Here is a 26,704-nt window from a genome sequence, read left to right as displayed (position 1 = left end):
ATATACAAAAGGTATGAAATGTTTAACCAAACTGCTTTTCCAGTCATTTGTTTTGTATTTTTTTATTATTTCTTTAAAGGTGGAGTATGTAAGATTTTCAATATTTTCAAAATAAATTAACTAAAAAAAAAAAACTACAACCATAATTAGAAAGTTTTTTGAACAGTCTGTCCATATTTGATGTGTTATTAAATTACAAGTTTAATTAATGACAAAGACCCTTCTTAAATGTTTGCCTACCAGTAAAAAAAAAAGTGCATTTTGTCATTTGTCATTAATTAAACTTGGAATTTAATAGAGCATCAAATATGGACAGACTGGAACCTACATGTTCAAAAACCTTCCTAATTATGATTGTAGTTATTTTATTAGTTAATTTATTTAGAAAATATTGAAAATCTTACATACTCCACCTTTAAGCCCATAACTTACTGAGTTGCACTATGGAAGCATGACCAAGTCTTTATATGTTTTCAGAACTTCATGGCATAAACTCACACATCAAGTCCTTATTGCAAACAGATGAGCCAGAAGTCCTGATGAGCAACCAGCAAGATGCAAATCTATCTAATGGAGGGGAAACTTTGCAGAGGAGCATGGGTGTCACCTTAAAATGGTGTGAATCTGTGACCAGATCCAGCAACAACCATTTAAGCTGATGCACAGCCAACTTTACAGCATTATAAGCTGATTCAGTGACTTTAATAACCCCTTTAAAACTCAGTTGTCTTGAAATCAGAGGGGGTTTATACTGAGGGTAAGGGTAGGGTTGCATCAGTCAAGAATCTCCCATATTCACATCGCTGCTTCTGCTAGAACTGAGATCTCTCCATGTTTTGTTCTGTTTTTTCTTGTTTTTTTTTCATGTTTTTTGTGGTTGCTCTTTCATGGGAATTAATTTGGCCAGATTTAATTAAAATTGCATAATTTATGCAGTTGAGCTGTCACAGTTACAGTAATAAAACACAGCTCACCTGAAAACCTAAGGGACTCTTTGTACCAACATGCAAAGTGCATTCACTCTTTCATTGTCTATAATACTTAGTCCAGTTCAGAGTCGCAGGGGACTGGAGCCTATCCCAGCAATTAGCAGGCGGGAAGCAGGGTACATCCTGGACAGATTTCCAGTCTATCGCAGGGCCACACGCAAGGTTTTTTATGCAAAAGATTCTGAAGGACAAGTGATGACTAACACTAAAAGTATCAGAGTAAATGTTTAACTTCCACCGTCACAAACTCTTCAGTCCAGAACAGAAAAGTAGTGTGTATAGTGGTGTGTTCACTCAAAGGCAGAAACTGTCATTCAGTTAGTGATGACTTTTTTTTTCTTTTTTGCATGTTTAATTAGAACATTGTGTGGATTGTTTCAACATTAATATTTACTTAAGCATTTGAGCTTCAAGCATCAGATTATAAAAGCTAATGTCTCATTAACATAGGAAGCTTAATTTCTGTGTTACGCAGCCAATCAGTGAGACCTGGTAGTTGATAAACAATTTTAATCTACACAAAAGAACATGAACGCGTTTTGTCAGAGCCATCAGTGCACTGATTGATTTCCATAATGACAAGAGACAGATATTGACCAACACTAACAGAGGTCCCAGGAAAAGCGTGATGCATTGCAGCCATGAGACAGCGCTTCCACTAAACACCACGTAGCATATGATTTCGTAAGAACATTTTTTTATTTTCATAGCTTCAGCGAAGTTTCGTTGACAGCGTGCTGTGACCTAACACCTGCGTGAGCATCTTTATTGCTGACTGCTTTTCATGTTTGTTGTTTCTCCTGGACGTTATGCTTTTTGTCATCTGGTGCCAATATGTTCATTTGACTGATGTAGCCAGATCACACCGCAAGGGTCACGTTTAATAGAAAATACATGGAATGTTTGTTTGTTTGTTTCCAACCACTCATCATAATGATGCCTTCACGAGTTAGATGTTATTGTTGGTTGTGTTTTTTCCACTTTTATTGGGATCCCAGAAGCCTTGATCCCAAATCTAAATATAGTTTTGTTCAGTGGGGAGTAAATGTCACAGCAGTGCACAGAAACTCACAGTTGTTTGTCTTCTGTGTTGTTTCATGTTCAGAAAGTTTTGCAGGGGTTCATATCACCAGGTCTTTCAATGTCTTATGTGATGCAGAGTTTGTGTGTGTGGGGGTGTTTGTGTGAGTAAACCACTGGGGAGAGATAAGACACTGAACAATTCTTTCATGTGTTTGAAAGTTTCTGTGCCTTTTTTTTTCCCTCTCCATGTGTTTTTATTGAATATTTACTGAAAACTGAAAACCTTTAGTTCGATGGCTTGTCTCGAGACAAAGTTACAGCAGTTGCGTGACGTGTGTTCTTCTTCACTGATCAAAAAATCAGATGCGTAAAACTGTGTGTATATGCCAAGGGGAAAAAAAAGTGCATATTCTTTTTGTCAGATTTACAATGCTGTGATTACAATTCCTGACTGAGGTATGAATGGATATGAGCTCATTTAAATATAAAAGCATAACTTGGAACACGAACAGACAGCAATGATAAAAACGAAGCTAAACCTCTTGAAGAGAAATAAATAGATAAGTTGTAAACTCTGTAAGTAGCAGCTCTGCTTCAGTTGGAACGCAGCAGCTACTTCTGCTTTTTCTGCAATAATAATAAAACATTGCTTGTTCAGTATATAGCCTTGTGTGGGGAAGATCAGGAGACAGTCACGGATGTATAGACGCCACATGGGATGGTGGTTGTCTTCTTATAAAGCTTGAGCTTCCCCCGAAAAAAACCCAAAACAGAACAATCCTTATATATTTAGTTTCCGATCAGGAATTTTATTACAGGTTTGTGTAAAAAGTCTCCCACTTGTGATGCTGAAGTAAGTATATATTAAAGAAGTTTTTGATTATTTTACAGATATTATTGTATCACTAAGAATTATCTCAACCTGTAAAAAAAAAAAAAAAAAGAAGAAAACATTGATTTTTGTTATTATTGTTCCATGGAAATAAAAAAGGCTTTTTTTTTCTTTTGGTGTAAAAATTGAAAGGTTGAGTAAACTTATGACTGCAGTTATTTGTAGAATCTAAGTAAATACATTTTATTAAAGAAAATCTTGTTGTAAGTTAGAAAAGAATATTATAATAATACATTCACTTTGACAGAAAATGGTCCCAGAATAGGTATAAATATTAGGAGTTCAATATTTCTTTAAATATTGAAAAGGGAATTGAACCAGAATCTCTAGCTCTAAAGGAATAAAGGAAGTCTGTGGCAATAATAGTTGAGCTCTGGTGAAACTCAGAGATGATCCAAGGCAGGGACTTCATATCCTTCAAGGAACCCTCCCCTTGTCAGTGTAACCAGAGGAAAGTCATGGAATTATGTTCTAGATTTGATTGGAAAGTTTTCATGTTTCTGCAGATTATGCTACTGCAGGACCTGCCGATTAATTGTCAAGAAAAGGATGCGCATGAATAAAGTTGGGGTTGATGCCCGACATTTTCCAGTAGCATTCATGAGGCTCACACTTTCTCAGGTTTAGCGCTCTTTGAAATAGTTCTTAAAATCTGAGTGGAAAATGTCAAGTCGTGGATTTTAATCATAATATAGAAGAATAATTTGGCACACTACTTCATTTTGTCATCCACAAACAAGATGATGATGACTGTGATTGTTTTGGGGAATCGTTAGTTAAAGTCAGATCTTTGAGGTGGCATGCCTTCTTGTTCATAGATTTAAAAAAATAATAAATATAATAATAATAATTTTAAAAAACCTACAAATTAGCAAGTAGTAAGCACTTTGTAAACATATATTGTAGTGTGTGTGAGTCCTTACTACTAATAGTTAAATAAAGGAACTTGAATCTTAATGACTTTTGATGTGATGCATTGAATGCATGCAGGATTTCAGGGGGTTTTCATGCCTTTGTTTGGCATAACACATGGGATCTTTTTCCCTTGAAGAAAATTATGGGATTTATTGCCAGGTGGTATTGCAGGAATCAATTTCTGGCAGGTTTTAAAAGTCATTTTATTTTGCCTTTTCCTCCATCAGCAGTAAGCTTTCTTCTGCTGTTTAGTTGGGATCCCTGACTCTTTGTACACTATTGACTTCAACGACTGTTGAGTGCATTTAGTATTCAACATAATTAGTCATTAAACATTTACCAGCGTTGTGTTAACTCTCACATGTATCATCACTCTTTGAAGTATTTCATTGGAAAAATTAAAGAATCATTTAGAAATGCTAATTAGTTGTGTGTGTGTGTGTGTGTGTGTGTGTGTGTGTGTGTGTGTGTGTGTGTGTGTGTGTGTGTGTGTTTATTTTAATTCCCAGTCAGGACTGTTTTTTTTTCTCATCTGCTGGGTTTTGTTTTTATTGTTGTTGTTTTATTTTCCTTTAAACAGTTATTAAAGAAATAAAATATTGTAATTGCCCATTTTAATTGGTCTACAGGGACTGAGTCGACACTTGTAGCCCACCCTAAAATTAAAGAGTATTTTACTGCAGTAGTATTATAAAATTTTCTCACATATTCATAGTAAATTACTATAGGAGCTTCTCACAGCATATTAGTGTTTGAAATTTTTTATTTTTCAAATCAAATCTCTTTCTGTGTCCTCATTTTTAGTTCACAGTGAGTAGTTTTGAGGCATCTTACTTTGGGAATTTTTTATTAAGAAAGAAAGGATTTTTATTGTGTTGTCAGCTTTTTGCTTTGTGATAATCTCCACTAAAAGGAGACAGATGAACTACTGGAGGGTGCTACATTCTGTATTGTTCGTGGAAAATTTAGTCTGTCTCAACAGATGTAATAAACGGCCATAAAGGAGTTCAATTTCCATATAATCATTATTAGACTTTACTTAGATCTCAAGAGGTTGGTTAAATGTCACTGGTGAATTTATACAACATAAGATTATGGTTTGGGCTATAAAGTATTTGAAGAAATCTATTTAGTTGGTGAGCAGTGGCAGTGGAATTCAGATTAGGACTCTATTGTACTCAGCAAAAGGAAAATATATTTTGTGGAGATTATCTAGGTTTGCTTCCATCATTACGCATGTCCTTTTCAGCAAAGAACAAAAGCGAAACCCAACAATGTTGAGAGCTCAATGAAACAAAATGGCTTTTTACCACTAAGGTCTGTCCTCACCACTCTGCCACTGTCCAGAAAAGACTTACAGTGAGAGTATTTCAGTAAAAGCAAAGTTTTTTTTGTTTTTTGTTTTTTTGTACCAATGCAAGTAAGTCATTGTTTCAATTACAGACATGTAATTGCATCTATAAATTGTGATGTGGGATATGTGTGGGTGTGTCAGTGCAGATGCCGTAGATACGCCTCGTTATGTGAGTGAAAAACTATTAAAAGGAAAGAGATTGAAATTATGTGTCATTGTAATCAGCCTGGCAACCAGCCTATTGTTCTGATTTCCTTGCGGACAACAGTAGTCTAATAGGATGCTCCGTTACTGACCACAGTTACAATTAGTCATTTCAGTCCAGAGATGGAAAGGTGCTGTAAAGCATGCAGCTCCGGGACTTCAGGGGAGCAGATTTCACCACTACGCAGACACAGGCATCAGTTGCAAATCCTCTTTATACCCCTATAAATCCCTACGGCTGTGCACATCCTGTCAGGACGGCGGTGTGGGCATGTCAGCACTCCCAGATCGAGCTGTGAGCAGCGCGGGCTGTGCTGCCGATATGGACACCAGCCAGCCACATTACAGACATAATCAAATTCTACTTAATTCAAGTGCGAGGCCACAAAGACTGCAATAATATTACTGTCTGTCATTTGTGGAGTTTCTTTTTTTCCTCCCATTTTGAGCACCTTGAGTTATTACACATGCAAAAACATGACACTGGGCATAAACAAACACAGGGAATCTTGATCCTGGATTTGTTGAGGTCTGAATGATGAACTGATCCATGTATGGAGGGCAATGTAACAATTTAAAAAGAAACCTTGTTGTTTGTTGAGGTCAGAAAAGGGTCAGACACAGATTGGTAAGTTTAGGGGGTTTTTTTTGGAAAGTTTCCATGACAGTTCTCTTCTACAGTTTTGCACCCAAACTGAAGTGTTTCTGACATGTAAATGTATGGTTTTATAATCATTTTATGTCAATATTAGCTAAATAATCAATTCTTTTGAGCATTTCTAACTTGTTAATGTAGCAGCTGTGAGCATTGATGCTGTGAGGTGATGTCAACTGTTCAGTGAAGACATGTAAACTACCCCAAATATGTCAAAATCCGATAGGCATAAAGACAGCCTGTAAGACATTGTATAATCCCTTGATGTTGTCACAGTGGCACCTCTGTATTCCGTGAGGCATGTGTCTTTGACCAGTAAAGTATTGCCTACACAGTTCTGCTCATGAGCTCATTAATAACATTACTTTAATCATCTAGTTATAACAGGCATGTGTCTGGTTATTCTTAATCTTTGATGTTTTTAATTAATTTTTAAAACATGCTACTTTTGGCACAGTTATGACACTGTTAGTCTGGTAAAATAATTTTTTTTTAAAAAAGTAAAATTGCTGTATATATTTATTGTTTGTGATAAAAAAAAAATGTATCTGAACATATCAAATTAATGTTGCTATGGGAAAATGACTGTGACTGTCTGTTGCAGTTGTTAAGTAAATATTGCAACCCATGTTATCAATAATTAATATAGCTTTTTTCACTTCATCTTGAATTAAACAGAAAGTATAAAAAGGAATGACATCACCTTTTTCTTCATTTTCACCAGCGGTAGAATGTAGAAGATGCACTTTCTCCTACAAGTCCAGCTATAAGCTCCTCCTCCTCTCCACCTCTGTATTGAACAGTATGTCTAAGAGTCTCTGTGAAAAGCAACAAAACGCAACAAAATGAATGACATTTGCATGACAGCGGTTTTTACTGAATGTGGATTTCAGACCGTATTTTGGCATGCCCCCTCTTTGGTGAATGCAGAACTAATAAAAACGGTACCGGTGTTATGTAGTGTGCTTAATGCAGGCTACATTAAATCCGCCCAACCATAACAGTTGATACTGTTGGTGTTATGGGATTTTTGGTCTCTTTCTGACAATTTTGTGATAGAGTCTTGCTGCTTACTCTGGAGGAATTTTAGTACCTGTTAAACGCAACTCTCCTTGGGTGCACAGAGGCAGCCGAGACCCTGCATGCTACCTTGTGGATGTGTCAAACGGAAGACAGGGGGGGAGCAAGGTGAGAGCAGAAGGCTGGGAGAGAGGGGAGACAAGACAGGACTGTGCACAGGCCATTTAGTGGGTGCATGTTCATTAGCATGGAGCATGGGCCGTTTCTTCTCCTTGGGGAATGAGCTGTGCTATCTGACATCCCCAATACAGTAAACAAACTGCGCCTTGCACACCGCTGCCTCACACACACCAACGTACAGCAACGATTACTGTGCAAAGACAAGTCTATTTTAAAAGAGCGCTGAAGCGAAACAAAACTTTTCTTGTTAATTAGTTTCATTGTAGCACCGCTAGCAACCTCCCCTCACTCTAACTTTTATTATTTATTTCTAGAATAAGATGTTGTTTTTAGTTTGTGATGTGACTCTGTCACGTTGTAGACCCTTCAGCTCGACTTATTATGCCCTCAGCATGTTGAGAAATTCTGCCCTCTCTCCTCGTCTTTTATCAAAATCATTTAAGTTCAGGGCATGACTAGCGAGATTGATGGAAAATTGAGCTGCTCTCTCATGCAGCAAGGAACAGTGCAGCCATTCTTTCACCCAACACTCCTCCATCAGTCCAAATGTGCACAGATATAGGCCATTGAGAGATGCCTCTGAACTATTCTGAGACTGGAAATTTAAAGGGTTCAAGTTTTGCCTCGTTCCTATGTGGTGCACGGATAAATCTGGCTAAGTGCTGGACAGTGACACTCTGTGACACCTGAGGCAGCCATGTATTTCTCTACACGGGGACAACGGGCACCAATTTATCTCTAGACGTGTGTCTATTTCTGATGATTGAGCTCTATAACTTCCAGAAATGGCCTCTTAAATCACAGTGTATTTTACAGTGTGTGAATTCTCGCTAAAATTGCCTTCAGTGTCTACTGTTTCATGGTGAGAAAAATTGTCTTTAAACATTTTTCATCTTCCGTCACTCAGGGGGTTCTGGTAACTTAAAAGTTCGACAGATATTTGTGTGACGAGCTGCGTTTTAACAAAATAGAAATGCATCTTGCGTAGCTGCATACTCATCCAGGGGCAAACTCACTGTTGGCAGTCACATGATTTTCATAAAAGTCTTTTTGCATCACTTGGAAATTATTCATTCACTAACTGATGACATAACTCATTCATAAAATGTTATATCACAGTAAAAAGTTTCAGTATAGACCAGTGTATTAAATGTGACCTGGTAATATTACTAAATGATTGTACATGCTTTTGGACGTTGGTGGTGTGTTTCTTTTCTTCTTCTTTTTTTTTTTTTTTTTTACTGTAACATTGTTATTTTCACTGAGATCAAAAGTAATACACATTATATCCTAAAACACTAGCTAAAGTAACTGCTGCTGCAAACATAATGTAAAAAAAACTAAAGTGACAGTAAAAAAAATGAGAAATTCATGAAACAGGAGAAATTAGCAGAAACTAAAATAAAAACTGTCAATGAAATGTCATATTTCCAAGTGACTTTCACTTTCATAGCCCAGTGTTCAGAGGAAAATATCAATATATTTCCGATCTACAATATGTGTAATTCCAACAGATAAATTCTACATTAGATGACAGGAAGTTTCTGGTTTTGCGACTTGCAGGACTCCAGGCTGTTCTTTAGTTGGCCTAGTTCCACAACCTTCTTCTGTTCTTGGCAAAGATCTGTGATCCCCCCAGTATACCAGACAATTCTTTAAAAGAGTGGTACAATTAACTGTACTGTCATCTGTGCAAAGAGCTTCGAACAAACAGAGATGAGTCCCCCTTTCTGCCTGACAGAGCTTGTGGAATGATATTGCACAGAAATCCATCTATAATATCACAAATGCATGTTTTTGTTTTATCCTGTAAAGACATCTGGATGTACCTAAATATAGTAACCTGTTTAGACAGAAGATGTTTTTCATTCATTCATTCATTCATTCATTCATTCATTCATTCATTCATTCACTACACCAATTCAGGCTTGCAGGGAAGCTGGAGCCTATTCCAGCAATCGTACGCTAAGAGGCAGGGTACACCTTGGACGTGTCACCAGTCCATTGCTGTGCATATTTGAACATTTAGGCTAATATCTGTGTTGTATTCGTTGTTAAGGTTTGAATGAAAAGGCTGAGTATTTATGGCACTACAGCACAATAATATCATGTTTAATAAGAATTTCTAATAAGTCAGAACAGGGTCAACACCATCCTGTGACTGTGATGTCTAAACAAAAATGCTTCAACTATCTTCATTTTGTATTTTACACTTTCAATTAAATTAAATTAAATTAAATTGTTATCAGTCATTATCTAGATGTATCATCTGTCATGTACCAACTTGTTTCTATCAGTATACATTGGTATGTGTCGCCTCTCTGGTTTGGTCTTGCTATAATTCTTTAAAGCAAAACAAAGTAGTTTGATTTGTTTTGGTCTTTAAGTTAAAGGCTACAGTACCGTTATAAATGCACTTGTCTATAGAACAAACTGATAGCTCTATTTAAATGAACTTACAGTGATTGTCTTATTTTCAGATTCCAGAGCTGGCGAGGGGACACCGCAGAAAATCGACCATGCTGTCATTGGAGGAGTGGTTGCTGTGGTGATGTTTGCGATCCTCTGCGCACTCATTGTTCTTGGTCGATACTTTGCCAGACACAAAGGTAAAGAACTGAAATTGCAATCATTTTTTATCATAAACACATCCTGAGAGTTTTTGTTTTGTTTTTTTTTCATTAAAAATCTAGGCAGTTTATAATGAATAAAATGCACTTAGAATAAAATCTGTTTTATGTATGAACACACACAAGATATTTTTGTTGTCACTGCTGTTGGTATATAAAGGATAAGTAAAAGCAATAAAATAAGTTAAGTAATAAAAAAAAAAAATAGTGGGAAGTAATAAATGTGACTGAACACTTTGACGCTAATTTCTTTGTACTGTTTTCCAGGAACTTACTTCACACATGAGGCCAAAGGGGCAGACGACGCAGCTGACGCAGACACAGCCATCATTAATGCAGAGGGGGGACACAACAACACAGACGAGAAGAAGGAGTATTATATCTAATCTGGACAGGCCAGGAGAGACGGGTGGGAATACTGGTGGTGGTGGTGTTGGTGCTGTGGAAGCATTGTGTCCAACTCTGATTTGAGATGGTTTTAGGATGGGGAGGCAAGTTTTAAAGAAGAACAAAGGAAGGGGAAATGTGGAAAGTAGGACTGGCATGGGCCGTGCAGTAAAGAAGTGTTGCTGAGTCTCCTATCCGACCCTTCCTGGACTGCTGGGTCCTACTCTGTACAGTTCAGTTATTTTACAGACAATTTTGTGCCTTGTTCTATTGCTTTTGTTTGTTTTGTCGTTTTCCCTTCACATGCTTGTTGGATTAGATTTTTATTCATGTACTCCACTCGATCTATCGTTGCTTTTGGCTTTCAGAGGACATTTGGTGGGCCTGGTGTTTGTCTATGTGTACTGCAGCTAGCTTTTAGCTAATGTAACCAGATATGAGAAGCAAGCTCATCTGCACTTTTTTTGAATAATCTCCCGAGTTCATCAAATAGTGTGTCAAAACTATTTCCCTGCCCCTGCTGGGTCAGAGTCCCACAGTGCCTGCAGGATCATCGCATTTATATGCAGTTCTGATTAATTTTGATGTGTTCCAGCAGAGTAGCTACGCTCAGCCCCTTCCACATCCAGACTCATTGAGTCAATCTTTATGTTATGGTTTTGAGGAACCATACCTACGTTAGAATGTATTTGCTTATAAAAGTGAGTGGGAGTTATTCAATGTATAGCAACAACCCAGAAAGTACAACAAATCCTTTAGTGGTTTCGAGCTCTTTAACATCCAGGATTCCACAGAGAGCTGCTTTGTAATATCTCATCATCAGTGACGCAGTTTTGCTTCGTCCTCCGACTGCTTCTTACCACGCTGGCAGCATTCCAGGAGTAGAGCCCTTTTATCTGCCCGACTGTACAAGTTGCTCTCAACAGGGTAAAGTCACGCATTTCTTTCGTATTTAATTACAAGGTCGCTCACCTTCAACTCTTAATTAATTTTCATCCCTTGTCCTTTATGGTTGTGTCATAAAAATAGATCTGTGGCGTCACATAACACCTCCTGTTTGCTACAACAGAAATAAAACCTCTGACCAATTAACTTCTGGCCCAGCGCCAATGGTTATGTTGGAAAGCTCAACTGGCTGACTTCCTCTCCAGCTTATCTATTGTGTTCAGTTTGCTGTGGCAACTGTCAACAATAGACCTTTTTTTTGTTTTGTTTTGTTTTTGTTTTTTTTTTAGCAGAGCAGAAAGCTACAACTGAGACGCTTTGGAAACTCGCCGCAGCATGTCTGGAGTAAATCCCAAGTACCGTTCAAAGTGGCCGTGGTTAATATTAACAGCTGTTGTAGAGCTAGATCTGGTGAAATGTTGGGGTCAGTAGATGTGAGGCCAGTTAGTGTCTGACAAAAAAATCTTAACCGTAGTAATGTGTCCATTAACGTGAAGGCACATTAATCGCATTTGGGGAGAAATCCATAATAAATCAATAGTTTAGAGAAAATAAATAAGCATTTAGGAAAACGCTTTTTTTTTTGTGTTGCTAAGAACTGGGAAAGGTTGATACCACTGTAATGTCTTTACGATTAATAGAACGTTACCACCTTCAGGTAATTAGCTTAGCATTACTCAGCTAACCTGAGCTGTACTAGCATTACTAGTTGTATTTGTTATGTTTAAAAGGTGACTGTCTCCCCCACTTCTGATTATTACAGTCCCAAAAGACCCTGAGTCTGTTGGCTGGCATCATTTTAGTTGTTAGCATGTAAAGTCTCTGACACCCTAAAAGGATGAGTCGAAGTGCTTCATTGACAAATTTCTCAATTTTCCCAATTTTATCCCACCCATAAGGAAGATTCTGGACCAAATAAAAAAAGCAGATGACCGTGTATATATTTGAAGTCAATATTTCTTGGACACAGCAACATTTGAAAGACTCTCCCCTGCCAAAAAAAAAAAAGTACTTTTTATCTGGTAGTACAGCATTTTGATCATTTAACTGGAAAATGTTACAGGACTTTGCTTTAATCATCTTCCAGCGTTTTAACTTAATTGTGAAGTGTCAAAGAGAAGAAAGAGTGCTAAAATTTCAATGTTTCCTTTCAGTGATGTATAAGGTGTCAAGCTATTTCCATGTGAGCGCCCATATCTACTTTAAAAAAAAAAAAAAAAAATCGCAGCTTATTTCCTGGCTTAAAAAAGGGCCTTGCCAAACACTTTTCTGCCCTCTTCCATTCAGTAGAAATTCAATCACTGCAGACAGTCTGTTATATTTCCTTGCTCTCTGTACAAACATTTTTTTCTTTGGGCTGCCTTTGATTACTTGGAAGTTCAAGGGCCCTCACAACTTCTAAGAAATGTGTGTACAGCCTTAGACTTTAGGAATGGGAGAGAGATTTTTTTTACTGTCATCTTACAGCCTCAAACCTTCACAGAGGATAAATCCAGTGCTACAAATTTATCGGGTTTTTTTTTTTTTTCTTCACAATACCCATCAGCAGTCTACACATGCTTTATGCCTCTCTGACTCACAGCTATGTGAGCAAAACCTTCTGGTTAATTAGTAAATAAATTCACTGAACTGCTTGAATAGGGGAAAAAAGGATAACCACTGCCTTAAACAGATCACTTAATATTTATCATTATTTTAAAAAATGCTGAAGGACTGAAGTCAGTGCCTTCTTCTGACTTTGAGGCGTAAAGCTAGCATCGTACAGTATCTTCATGTACACTCTTAAAGTATATATTGTACATATATCTGTCCTTTCTAACATAAAGGCCAGCACTCAGCCAAGTAATCTGTGTTCACGCACGCTAGACTTGTTTCCCATTAAGATCTGCGGCATAAAAAATGATTGGAATCAGTTAAATGTTGAGGAAAAAGAAACATATTTATTTATCAAAATGTTGTGGCAGCTTCCACTGAAAATATTGTTGGCCAGATTGTGGTGTTCATGACAAAAAAATGATTTGGCCAGAATTATTTTGCCAGCTTCACTGCGATTATTATTTATTTGGATATTTCCAGGGTCAAGGCTGAATAGCGTTTTCAGAGAGGAATACGGCATTGAGGGTTGAAATTAGCTACAAGAAAATTGTGGCTTTTTTTTGTTTTTGTTTTTTTTTTATCTGGATTGTAGAGTTACAGTGTCATGAAAACAGTTATGTGCATGACTAAAGTTATTCTGGGCTTTGATGTTTATCATAAATGGTAACTTTAAATGGTCGCTTTTAATAGATGAACATAAAACTATGGTCAGAGGCATCATATTAATCCTTTTCTTTATTATTATTATTATTATTATTATTATTATTATTATTATTATTATTATTATTATTATTATTACATTATATTTAGTTTTGTTTCCACTCTCTCAGGTTCATGAGTGTTAATAGTTGTGTTTTTTGCATCTCAGGTAGAATGCAAATTTTAAGCCCCGAGTATATACTGTAGTACCACAGCTATTGAAGAAGTAAAGAAATCACAAGATGTACATGTTTTTCTCAGTTGTACATGTTAATGTGTTCTTAATATGGTGCACTGTTACAGTAAATGTTCAATATAATTTTACATAGACCTAGTTCACAAAGAATACTAGATTTGTTAAGCAGAGTAAAAAGGTTGTACAGTCAGTGTTAACAAAACCACAACAATGTTCATGAGACTTCTTCCACTGTAACAGCTTGTTCATACAGTATCAGTTATTTAGTGCTTATAGATTGTGACCACAGACAGTCAGTCAAGCATCTGTTTGCATTCAGTCAATTCATGCATATCTTTTCATAAATGAAGATGGTGTATTTACTGTGACATGAAGTTTTATGAATGATCTGTAACTTGGTCTTGGATATTTGAAAAATGAAACTCACTTTAACACCTGGGGAGGGAGAAAGGTGGTGTGGGACAAGGAGAAAGGGTGGAGTCGGTTGTTTTATAACCCCAAAATGGTTGTTTTTGTTGTTAAATCTTAAATTTCTTTCTGTTCCCAGGTGACATTTTTCTTTTGTGTAGTGAAGAGGATGATTATCATATGACCATGCATATTTTGTATTGGTTCACACCAACATTTTTACAAAAAAAAAAGAAAAAAAAAGTCAGAAGAGTAATTGTCTTAATAAAAAGATATCAATGTTTCAAGTGATGTGCTGCCGTGACTTGAAAAAAAACATAGTTTCACTTTGTTGTCTTGTCCCGCTCAGAGACACAACTGAATTTATGAACACATATTTGTTGTCATTTTTCCTCCGCTTGTTTAATGCTCTGAATATATTAGCTGGATTGAACCTGTTCGCGTCATCCTGATCGGCTGATACGTGTCAAAATCCCCAAAGAAAGAAATCTCTTGAGTTGAGGTAAAAATACTGCACCAGTGTGGATCGATGAGAGTGAGCGGCATGAGCAGCAATCTGAATTCCCATCAGTGACTGGCACACGCATTGTGGCACAGATTCAGGCAAGAAACATTTTAAATGACACAATGACTGACACCGACAGGCTTGGGGGCCCCTGTTCAGGCTTCCTGCTGAACACATGGATGTTAGTGATTTGACAAATTGATAGGCATTTTGAGGAACGAGACCTAATTCATAACCATAAGCTGTTCTGTCATCATAATTCTGTCAGTGCCGCCATTTCCCATTACTTTAAGTGATCCATCCCAGGTAAAGGTCAATAACATTATTCAAACTTTAATGGGAGTAGTTTAACCTTCGAAACCAGAAGCTTTTTTCCTTTACTCATACAATCATTGCAATATGAAGCTTCACTCAAGGAACATTGATAGACTCTGTACTTATTCTTTAATTCTTTTTTTTCTTTTTTTGGTGAAATGTATTAGATTATAGAGTTCTTTCTAAAATCTCTTATATTTTCTTTAACATTATTCCCTTATCTATTAAATAAAAACATCAGGTTAGAAGTTACATGGTCTGAATGGATGCACATGCTGCTTATAGCTGTCCAGGCAATGCGAAAGCATGACTGCAGAGGGGTGATGTTTCAGTTAGATGCTACAAATCCCATTTAAATGTTCAATTTTAATTTAGAATGACATGTTTAAGTGTAATTAGCACAATGGGGAAATTAAGAGTGAACGAATGTCTGAGCATGGCTTGTTTAGTTGACTAATTGATTGATTGAGATTGATGGCAAGTACCACTTGGCTTGGCTGAGGTATAATTGAATGATGTGCGATTAAATAGGGGGTGAACAAAAGCAAAATGCAACATTTGTTGTCTGCACACTATATCCATCAACATCACTGCTTTTTGGTACAAATGCTCAAGGACTTACAGAATTTTTTTTTTTTTTACTTATTTGTTATCAGATTCAGGAAGTAAAAAGATTACAGTCCACATATGGTCATTTACTTGAAGTACATTTTTATTTCCAGTAGACAAAAGCTCAAGGGCTGTTTTTTGCTGTGGTATTTAGGACTTTGGTTATTTTAGGTTAGAATATTTTCCAGGCTAAGTAAGAAGCTTGTTGCAGTTTATTATATGCATGATATTCTTGGTTGATCATACACCATGGCTTGCCGTTGTCGCTGCAACTCTCCTCCATTGATGCACTCAATGAAGAGCCAAATAACAGACATGTATTTATTTCTCTCCGGTGTCACTGTGCTTTTGGATTTCCATCAGTACACTGCAAAACAGATTACCAAAAATACCAGTTCAGACTACAGTACTGGTGGCACCCTTAGAGTCCAATTACTCTACACATGCACCAGCAAAATTTTCACTCCATTTTCTCAACAAACATGTCAAACCATAAAAACACTGAAAGTTTTTCTGCCTGAGAGCACTGGCATAGCTCAAATAACTATAGTTTCATAGTTTATAGTTTGTACCATTTGAGGTAAGCTTTAAAAAGAAAAAAAGTCTGAAAAATACTAAGATTCCTATAACAGCGCAGCGCTGCGTTGTGCCTTTTCTATGCTGGGCGTTTATGATGGTGGCTTAAATCTCAGGTGGACAAGACAAATTTGTTGATTCTAAAGAGTAATAGTCACACATGGCTGAACAGACCAGGGTCACCTTGGTGTATCTGTGATATTTATCAAACCATTCCTGTGCAAATTTTGTTCTGTGTTAGGGAATTTCAAAGTCACTAATGGGTGTAGTCTCCCTGTAACAGGTAGGTGGCTAATATCAACGTCAAAATGGAGATTTCCTCAGCAGAGTGCTGTCTCAGCTGGCTAACCTTCTTCCCAAAAGTGCATCCAGCTTTAATCTTTAAGTGGATCACCTTCCCCATCATGTGAAAAAAAATGTCAGTCAGTCATTTCCTTAACTGCTTAGTCCAATTAAGGGTCTCAGGGAAGCTGGAGCCTATCCCAGCAATCATTGGGCAAGAGGCAGGGTACATCCTGGACAGGACGCCAGTCCATCACAGAGCCACACAGAGGCAAAGTGAAAAAAGTGTGTTCCATCAAACCAGGTCACCAGTAATGATGCGCATGGAACCATTGTAGATAGCAATGGACAGGTCAATGTGGACACTTTGCCCAACCATCCAGCTACATGTGCAGCAAATTGAACTGAACTGTCTTTTCTGACAAGTTTCTATCTAAGCTAGTAGCTCTAGTTTGCTCTTCGGTCTCCATATGTCACAGGCCATAGCTCCAAAATGACCATACACTGCTGCCTTTTTTATTTGAGATAGGTTCCAATGGAAGATTTAATTTGATAGTACAATTTCATTTTATGTAAATCCAAAGTGCAGTCCATTGACACATACAAGTCAAAATACAGGCAAAAAGAACAGACACAAATTATAGGGAAAAAAAGCTGCTCATGTGCAGAATTGCATTTAATGAAGTGCTCACTCGAATTGTCAGGCAGTAACACACTAAAATGTGTGTGAAACTCAAAAAGTTCCAGTACGTGTACATGTACTTATAAAAGACAGATAAAAACCTGCACAGTGATTAACGTGCCTGTGAGAACAGGAACATTTTAAGCTTATCTAAAATGCAAACATAGAGCGAAGGTCAGTAGGCAGTTCCCTCTGGAAAGAAAAGCCACTGTTAACAAAATAAAAGCACCCTGAACATACTTGGATAACATGATGTGATGGATGACCTGCACTAGATACCTGATGGGGGATACCAGTGTCTCAAAGAAGCACAGCTTGCTAATTTTGAAATATATTTGAACTCTATTTTGAATTTTTTCTTTGTCAGGACGTCATTAATTTATAAATCTGTCATAGTGAAATGAAAGTTCACATTAAATACTAAAAATTTGAGACAATTACTTTAAATCTAATGCTTTTGGCAGCTGAAAAGAAATATCGTCAGGAAAGGTAAAAACATTGGTTTCAGACTGAATGAATGTTACTTGCCCGTGACCCTGTTAGCCTTTCACTGCTCATCCTTGAATGAACCACTTCTGGCAGGTAAAAAGATGGCCTTCTACGAGCGCATTGCAGAGATGCTCCATCTCAGTCATTCAGCCATCACAAAATCACTCAGATAGTCATCTATTTTTCCTGAATCCCACCCATTACCCTCAAAGAAAAACAATTAATGCTATTCATTTTATATTTGATGGTTTAAACTTTCGCCATTAATTTGAAATTTGTGGCAACAATAAGTAGGAACTTGTTCAAATGTTGCATTTATTCAGCGATCTGTAGTAATAAGTATGCACTGTAAATTAGCCAAGCATGTGATTTATTCTGCATGAAACCAGCATTTTATTACTTACATTTGAAACACAGAAACGGGTTAATTATAGGAAGACAATATGTAAGAACAAGAAGCATTAAATCCAGTCGGGTTTAATCTTCAAGTGTAAGAAAAATGAAAAAAAAAAAAGAAAGAAACACAATTACTTGAAATCTTTTGGGTCTTTGATTTCTCCACAAAGTACTGTGTGACTTTTAATGTTCAGGGAAATGCTAAGTCATGTTCCATGAAACAGATGAGCTGGTTGTTTCAAACAATGATGAAGGACAAGCACCTGAAGACTGTGATAACCACAACACAATTATCTCAGTCTGCTGCAGTATGACCTAGAGAAATCTGCATTAATTAAGGTGCACACAGCCCGCCTGTTAATCCTGTATGTAAGTGTCAGGGAAGAGAGAGACTTGTGTTTGTGGGATGATTAACTCCAAACCTGAAAGATGCTGTGAACAGCACTATGGGCTCTGATGTCAGCGATGTTGCTGCTTGATGTTTAATATTCTGATATTTAATCAGAGATTGATGTTTACCAGAGGGGGAAAATGTGCCGGATGTTGATGCGGAAGTTTTACAGTAGATGTAAATAATGAGGAATAAGGGGGTAAAAAAGGTTTTGTGTCCCCCCCCCCCCCCCCCCCCCCCAAAAAAAGAAAAAAAACAAAAATGTTGCAAACAGGAAATTGTAATTATCCGCTGAGCCTAAGCTTTAAGCAACATCCTCTGATGTTTCCTCCAACCAAATCTCAAGGTGACTTTTCACAGAAGAAACAAAGCCAAGTTTTCTTTCAGCAAATTTACATTAATGTTCCGCTTCATTGCTACCATCCGGATACAATAAGCAACATTTCCCAATCTTCATTCCTTATCTGTTATTTTTCTACGTCCTCATATCTTTCTATCATATTTAGAAATGTGAATGCATAATTAATCTAAATTTAAAGCACATTTTTAATTTGAGTCACTAAGATAGCCACTTGTGATTATCTTTTAAGAGATAGTCTTTACAAAATGCTATTGTTGGACTACAAGTTTATTTCGTCACCCTGCTTTCATCTGATGCGCTGCAACTCCAGGATTTAACTTGTGCACGTGCATGTTTCTGCTGTCAGTGTATGAAAATGTTCTAGTTTTACTAGAAAGTCTGTTATGAGCTTAAAAACCTCCGTGAAAGCCTGGAAGTCAGTTGCATGACTTGGGAGTGAGCTGCAGGAATAGTACAACCTCAATAATTTATGACTCTAAGTCTATTTTCACTTATTAAATTAATTAGTTCGGTAATTAAAAGTTACATGTTTTAATTAAATTGCTATTGAATTCGAACACAGGACTTCCACCTGGAAAGAAAGGGCTCATGGGATGTGGCTCATCAACTTGAATGAGCTTCAACTTAAATTCAATCCCTTCTGGCGAGATGTAGATATGTTAAAAAATTATCTGTTTCATGCTCTGTAACCATTCAAGTCCTTGTCTTTATGAAAACAAAGAAGTCATAGCAACATGCTGTGTTTAGAAGTCCTGCAGCAAAAGTGACAAATGAGGTTTGAAATTCATAACTACTAACGTAATAATAATTCTTTTAAAAAATAGTTTTGATATTTTTACTAGTTAAAGCTTTTTGTGCTGCTTATTAATAATTATAATCTAACATGAAGACTAAATAAGCTTGATTAGGCTTTTATATAGTTTGCTTCTGAAAAGGTTTTGTTGATGAATGTAGCAAGAAACTGTCACCCCTGCCTATCCTGTGCTGAAGGTCCCTTTCATTTGGGGCTGGAAACAGGTTATTAACAGCTTCCTGACTTAGAAGAACTGAAAAAAATATATGTTGCCAATTGCAGTCCAAGATGGCAGACTTAGAAGCCGTCTTGATGGATAAAAAAAAGAAAAACTCTCTCATGGGTATGTTGTTGGATGCATAAAATACCAGAGAAATCAGTAAAGAATTATATTACAATAGATGTTGTCTGTAGCCTAAATGAAAATACATGAAATGTCATTTTATTTACCTTTATCACACTTGCTTACGTACACATGATGAAGGTTTAAATTGTGTTAAATCAAAATCAAATCAGTTTACTTTGAAAGGCTTTTTAACACTAGCTATGGCTACACAAAGGGCTGCACAATATATCGAACAGCAGCAAAAACCACATCAAATGAGTAAAATATAATAATATGATAAGAAACCTTTTTTTTTTTTTAAACAAATAGTAATAAAGTTACAATGTGAAATAGTGAAATGGTTCAAATGTGAAACAGTAATGGGATGAATTCTTGTGGGTTTTTATATTTCCAAACCAAGTGATGTCAACAAATCAGTTTTTTAACAAGAAATAATAATAATGAAAATAATTTCAGTCCTGAAAGATTTCCTCTGCCAAGCAGTCGAACAGGCTTTTAAAGGGTTAAATCAAATAGTTGAAGTGAAATGGTTTTGGTTTGCAAGCATGGTTTGCAGCCTTCAGCCTGAATTCTTGCTATTTTTTTCCCTCATTTTCTTCCTATTTTTTTCATCTCCAAATAGACACATTTCTGTTGAGTCTTTATTTTTATAGTGAAGCAAAATGTCAACCGCTACCATCATTTCATTTTGATTTGGCAGAGCAGATCAAGAAAGGCTGGATATAAAGGTTTACAGACAAATACAGGGAAATGTTTGTCATTCATTTCCTTTGTTCAGCTGTGCAAAGGATTCAGATTTTGGCTTGTAAAACATTGCTGAGCATAGCTGTTTATATAGTTGCCTGTGTGGTCGTTGCTCCACAACTAAACTGATTCTACATTGACACAATGGTTGAGATTGCACACATGCAGTGCAACAAAGTACCATGAGATGAGGGAAGTCATCATCTGAAGAACAATTTTTTGTGCTATCACTGTGTATTCATTTGAAGACATGAAAGACTAAGCTCGAGATATGTAAGCACCTAGTGTTGGTGCACCATTACCAAGTCACTGTGATGTGAACAAAAGACAACAGTGCTGGTTAGACAAGGGAAATGTGTACAGGAAAGAATAAAAGAGACAAGTTAATGGAAACAAGATGGAACACACTTTTTCTATTACGGTTAATTAGTGTTTTGAGGAATGGTAATGGTAATAATAATGTCGTTTTTAGAATTTCATTATGGAACTTGAATAATTACGCCAAACGTGAGGATAAAAAACATTCTACAGTTATGGAGATAATTACCTGTAAACACATCATTAGCTTTTTACCTCAATTCCTGACAGTTTGTCACTTAACGCTCTTTATAAGTGAGAACGTTTAGTCATTTGAGTTTATTTTTGTGCCAGTTTAATCCAAGATAGCATTATTTACCTCTAATTAATCATCAGTGATGTTTAATTGATGCGCGATGTCGTGTTTACTGACGGGTTGAAAAAATTAGTTCAGAAATGTAAAACCGTAGGAAGACCTTATCACAAAGCTCCATTTAATCACACAAATGATAAGGAAAGCATTAAACGTTAATAAGAGCAGGTAGTTAATGTGATTACATTACCTCTGACCACATTACTTGTGGTTTAGTAGATGTGGGTTTTAAATGTTATGCTCCCACCCTGAAGCGTCTTTGATTTAAAGCAATTTAAAAAGGCATGTCAGAAATATAAATGATTTCCAAGCATGTTTTGCTTTGTAATGTGAAAATTACATTCAGGTATTAAATGCATAAACTAAACACTCATGAAACCACTTTGGGTAGAGCCTGACGACACATAGCTTCTGTGTTCTGTGCTTAATAACTGTACAGATGTAATTATTGCTTTTTTTTAATTGATGTATGGATATTCAGTGTGCAGCCTAATTTCTCGCTAGTGTCTTTATCATACATCATATATTATGTAATGAATTTTGTTTACAGAGTAATGGAGCAAGCATAAATCCCTCCACCACTGTGCTGTATGTCCACCTGACAGAGCAATGATGAAGCCTTTGTGGTCACTCATTTGAAGTGAACCTGTTTTTAAGCCTCTGATCTGATGATTATACTGGATGCTCAGTCATCCACATGAGGGGCTTTAAACATTCTTCTTCATCTAATGAATAAAATCCACGCTCTGCCAAATGGAACCTGTTGACTTCTTTTTCTTTTGTTTCAATTTCCTCATTAGTAATGCCTTATGGTTTTAAATTTGGCCAAATTCAAAATCATTGAACTGTATTCAGCACCTAAGAGCACTGCCTCCAAATAACAGATGTATCTTTTACAAGTAAATACCCAAAATGGATTCACGCTACTGAAGCCTACTCAACTGGTGGTTACCTTTTGAGCCAACTGTAAAGCCTTGGATAATTACATTCTGTTTCCCAGGCTATTATTCATCAGTTAAAGGTCAAGAGCATTATTTGTAACACAAACTGAGCCTTGCGTCGTATGGGCCAACACACAGTCTTTAGTTGCTTAGTCGCTTTGATATGCATGTGAATGTCAAATTAGAGAACCAAGCCCTAATAGGCAGCCATTACTGCAAGCGAGGATTCTTTGTGTTAACCTGAGGTGTAATGACTTATTCAATCACTTCGCATTGTGTCTCTTCTCTCCTCCCTGCCTCCATTGCAATCACTCAAATGCAGACTGATTTTTATTTTCCAAAACCATGGATACACTTGAATAATGTACTTATTTCTGCCCGTAACCAGCGCCTAATTGGTTATCTGCAGATTCTTTTGGTTGCTTTAATTAAATGGGAATCCATTGTCATGTGAACTGTGTAATGAAGTAAGATACCAATGATCTCCAAGAACTTTTTTCTTATCAGTAGCACTACACTGTATTTTACAAGCAAAGTACACAAACTGCAAAATACTATGTTGATTGAAGCAAAGAGGACAGCAGCTTCCCCAAACTGCATAATCAGTGAAAGGCTGAAATGGTACAAAAAGAATGTACCTAAAAGTGCAAAACAACATCTTATTGTTTAGCTCTTGTAAGACTCATCAGTGAGCTCTTACCACCGAAGACAATGTGGCATCAAGCCAAAGTGCAGATTCAACTTCTCCACTGTCACATGAACAAAAGAAAGCATCTGACATTGATGTTTTAATGTGTAATGAGCTGAAGTGCTGCTTTAAGTGCTCACAAAAATACCTCTTTTTTTTTAGGTACAATTTCAGGCAATTTCACACACTGCAGTGGCAGCATTTTAAAAGACAGCATTTTCTTATACATATTCACTAGATAAAAGAAAAAAAAAATCAACCCATATTTAGATTGACGTGAATTCCAAAATAGGGCCCAGCAGGATTCATCTTTCTAAAGAAATATTTTAGAAGGAGAAGCTTCTACAGCACCATCTTACTCTTTAAATATGCTCCGCACTTCACAGTCAAGATCCATCAAAGAAACAATGAGGAAGTCTACATTCATAATGTTTTGTAATGGAACATTACGCTGCAATGAACAACCAAAAGTGCTTCTTTATGGAGCCACTAAAGTGCTGGGAACCAGAGAAACACAGCTACTGCCATGTGCTATATTACTAATAGATCTGCAGACTTGCTGTCACAGTCACAAACATGAAGGATTGTGAATTGATCATCCAGAATTATAGAGCCATAATGCACAATTTCTGTTCGGCTCTCAAGAGTAAGCTCTGCATGTGTTGGGCAACAATTATCCTGCCCATCACCTACCCCTGGAGAGGTGACAGTCCTCTCACCTTGCACTGCTGGTGTTTGACAGCACATGCCTCACACATCTTATCTCTGCATCTGGACAACACCAGATGTTGCGGAATAATCTTTCACGCAGGTAAAAAGTTCCCCTTCGTTGCATTTGAACCACAACTTGCTCTAAATTTCTTCCACTTTGGACACATTGAGACATACTCATGTGATGACTTCTCAAGCGTTTCTCTCTTTAAATCTCCACTGCAGTGCAAGGAGGTAAAAAGCTACAGAGGGGATACCAGAGGGTGTTTTTCCCCACCCACACTCATTTCATTTGTCCCCTACTGAAAAATAAGAAAGGTGGCATGTCTCAAACGTATTACAATGTCGAAAAGGCAGAAGACTATCGAGCAGGGCAACAATCCTTTCTCTTGAAAGCTGAATAATACATGCATATCTTTTGTGATCCAGCAAATTCTGTAGCCTATAGAGAAGGATTGCTCTCAACGTAAACCATTTTGCTAGAGGCCGTTCTCTTTCCTCAGGTCCAGTCTCCCATAATTTGCCTTCAACCTTCACATGCATAAAAATTGCAACTTGTTGGTTATGAGAGAGAACAGTGAGGATGCACTTTGAATGCCAATGTGCCGATGAATAAACAATGGCTCGCTGCTCCAGCAGCAATGCAGAGCTGCCAGAAGACATTGCTTTGAGCCCACAGGCTCTCTTAATGGTTTTTGCCACAGACCAAGCCTTTCAGTCAGCTGTGAATGGGAAGCTGTTTTGATCTGGGGGAGGGGGCACTTTAATAATTTCTAACAAAGCAACAATTCCCTCGGTACTTTAGACAACCTTGGCTGATTCCCTCTGATTATCCTCCCAACCACTCAGCTGCCTTTAAACCATGATTGAATGCGCTTTGAGGGTAGAAACTTACAGTATTTGACAAATAACATCATACTTGCTTTCAGAGGCTGTCATCTACAGCCAAAGCCATTTAAATTGTCTGTGTCACCCTGAACAAACCTGGTTTTCATATTTCATCATTAAATCTAGCTGGGGTCTTATTTATTTATTTATTCATTCATTTATTTATTTATTTCATGCTAAATTCCCCCAAATGTTCAAAACCAACACAAATATTAAAATGTTTGTGATGCTTCGCAGTATTTCTGAAATAGATTTAGGATGCCAAGAAGGCAAAGTCTGTGAGCTACCCTGGTGGCGGAAGGCAATTTGTGTGTTATGGTGTTGCAGTGCCACCTGGTGAGCAGGCAGAGGCGGCCTCTGTGAAGCTGCATGTAGGCTACGCCAAAAACTGAGGGAATGCCTGTATTTTGACTTTTCCAGCACAGAACCAAAACACAAAAATAGAAAACAAACAATTTGAGAGGATGTTACCCGGTCATCCATGACTGGTTGAAATCAAATCCCTTCATGTGAATAAACAGTGAAATTAGTTTTATTTCCCAAAATATCATTAATAATGGCCCACTTTATTGTTCTGTGCACTGGCTATAGTCAATGATGAATACAAATTATCTATTCATCTCAAAAACTCATTGATATTCAGACTAAATCAAGACCAGTTCAGTGCTGGTTATATTTAAAGTGATCCCAGTTGAATAAATGGATATTAACATATAAGATGCAGCATTAGGAGAACGAGTGGGAGGTTCAGCGACATTAAGCACTGTACCTGCTCCCGACTCTCAGCAGCAGCCTTATGTCATCTTGTGAACTGGAAACCACTGTGATTCTTTCAACGCTGCTATTTTTGGTAGCATCAACACAAGTCAGGATATACTCAGACATACTGGGACCAAAATGCTCTAAAAGGAACAGATTTTCACAATCCACTAAATTTAGGAATTAGCATCCTAGCTTTATATATATAATTGGCAGAAGTGACTGAACAAATTATAATCCAAAGGCTCTGTGGTTTTGTAATGATCTGAATCTTATTGAACATCGAAAGGACAGGGAAAAATGATTTGATGAAAAACCCTTTCTCTATTTCTGACACTATTTCAAACGTGCCTAAATTTCTGTGAATGTCAAAATAATGCAGTAACTACACTGTAAAACAATTCCAGATAAATACTAGAACCAACATTAGTCACAACGTTTGTCAGACTTTTTCACACACATAAAAAACAGCAGAAACAGGCGGCATATTACATTTAAACTGTGTGACAGGAAAAACAAGAGTTCTATAAACCTTCCATTGAGACATTCTCATGATTAACGTGGACGAAAGCTACAGAGGCATCATGAAAAGCTTTAAAGAATTTTGGCTGCTGTATTTATCCAAGGTTTCCTTTCAGGGTCCTGAAATATGACAATAACATGTTTATCGCTTTTAAATCAGGACTATTCTGTCTTTGTGACACAGCGGCTGCTTTTAATAATAATCACTATTCATTCACAATCATTCATGTGCTAATTTTCTCCTATTTGAAGGTGTGGGAAAAGAGATGGGGAAAATTTGAAATAATTTCTGTAATATAGTTGTCTGTGTCAAAACAAATATACCTGTCTGTTATGTTCAGGTTTAGCTAAAATCCAATACAAACTAGGAAATGAAAATTTGCAGTAAAAAAAGGACGAAACAAAAATGTAAAGACCTTTTGTGCAAGTGCACTATGCTGCTCTCGCTCCCTTATTCATTTTATATCATGCCAGTATCCCGTTATGTAAGCAGGGCTCTTTAGACAAACCAGAACTCCAATTTATCCTTATTAAAACACAATTCCTCAGTTTAACTGAGAAGTATCAGTCAGTTAACAGTAAACGACTGGATGTGACAGACTAATGTTATTTTTTCATTACTTTGTTGATAAATGTTTGACTTAAAGTACTTTTAAGACTTCCAGCTAATGGTTAGTGGGCTATATTGACACAACTAAACTGTGTAACTAAAAAACAGTTGCATGTTAGCCCAGATGCAAGTTCTTTTATTCTTGATATTCCAATTAATGTTGTTTTTTATTACTGATTATTATTAATGATTTACACATTTAAATATTTTGTTGTTATGGCATAGTGTCAGAATCTGGCCATTTGTCTGCATCTTTGATAAATTTATTGGAATGGTCCAAACCAAATCAGCCCACTGTGTCTTGTACAATATGCTGAAGTAAAAGAAAAATAA

General features: G+C 36.8%; 1 protein-coding gene across 1 annotated transcript in view; it reads left to right on the top strand.

The window, feature by feature from the left end:
* The window catches only part of LOC306760049 (cell adhesion molecule 1-like), a gene marked incomplete at both ends in the record, with an annotated part of 158,160 nt that extends 147,912 nt beyond the window's left edge, over positions 1 to 10,248 (top strand). The window contains 2 exons of the mRNA XM_079245817.1: positions 9,713 to 9,841; positions 10,130 to 10,248. Of these exons, the coding sequence (XP_079101943.1) occupies positions 9,713 to 9,841; positions 10,130 to 10,248 (248 nt within the window). The remainder of the gene's footprint in view (positions 1 to 9,712; positions 9,842 to 10,129) is intronic.
* Between the last annotated feature and the right edge of the window lie 16,456 nt (positions 10,249 to 26,704).

The sequence above is a fragment of the Telmatherina bonti genome, assembly GCF_933228915.1.
Source record: "Telmatherina bonti genome assembly, chromosome: 9".
Lineage (NCBI taxonomy): Eukaryota > Metazoa > Chordata > Actinopteri > Atheriniformes > Telmatherinidae > Telmatherina > Telmatherina bonti.
The sequence above is the reverse complement of the archived record's forward strand: the minus strand, read 5'-3'. Positions and strand labels throughout refer to the sequence as shown.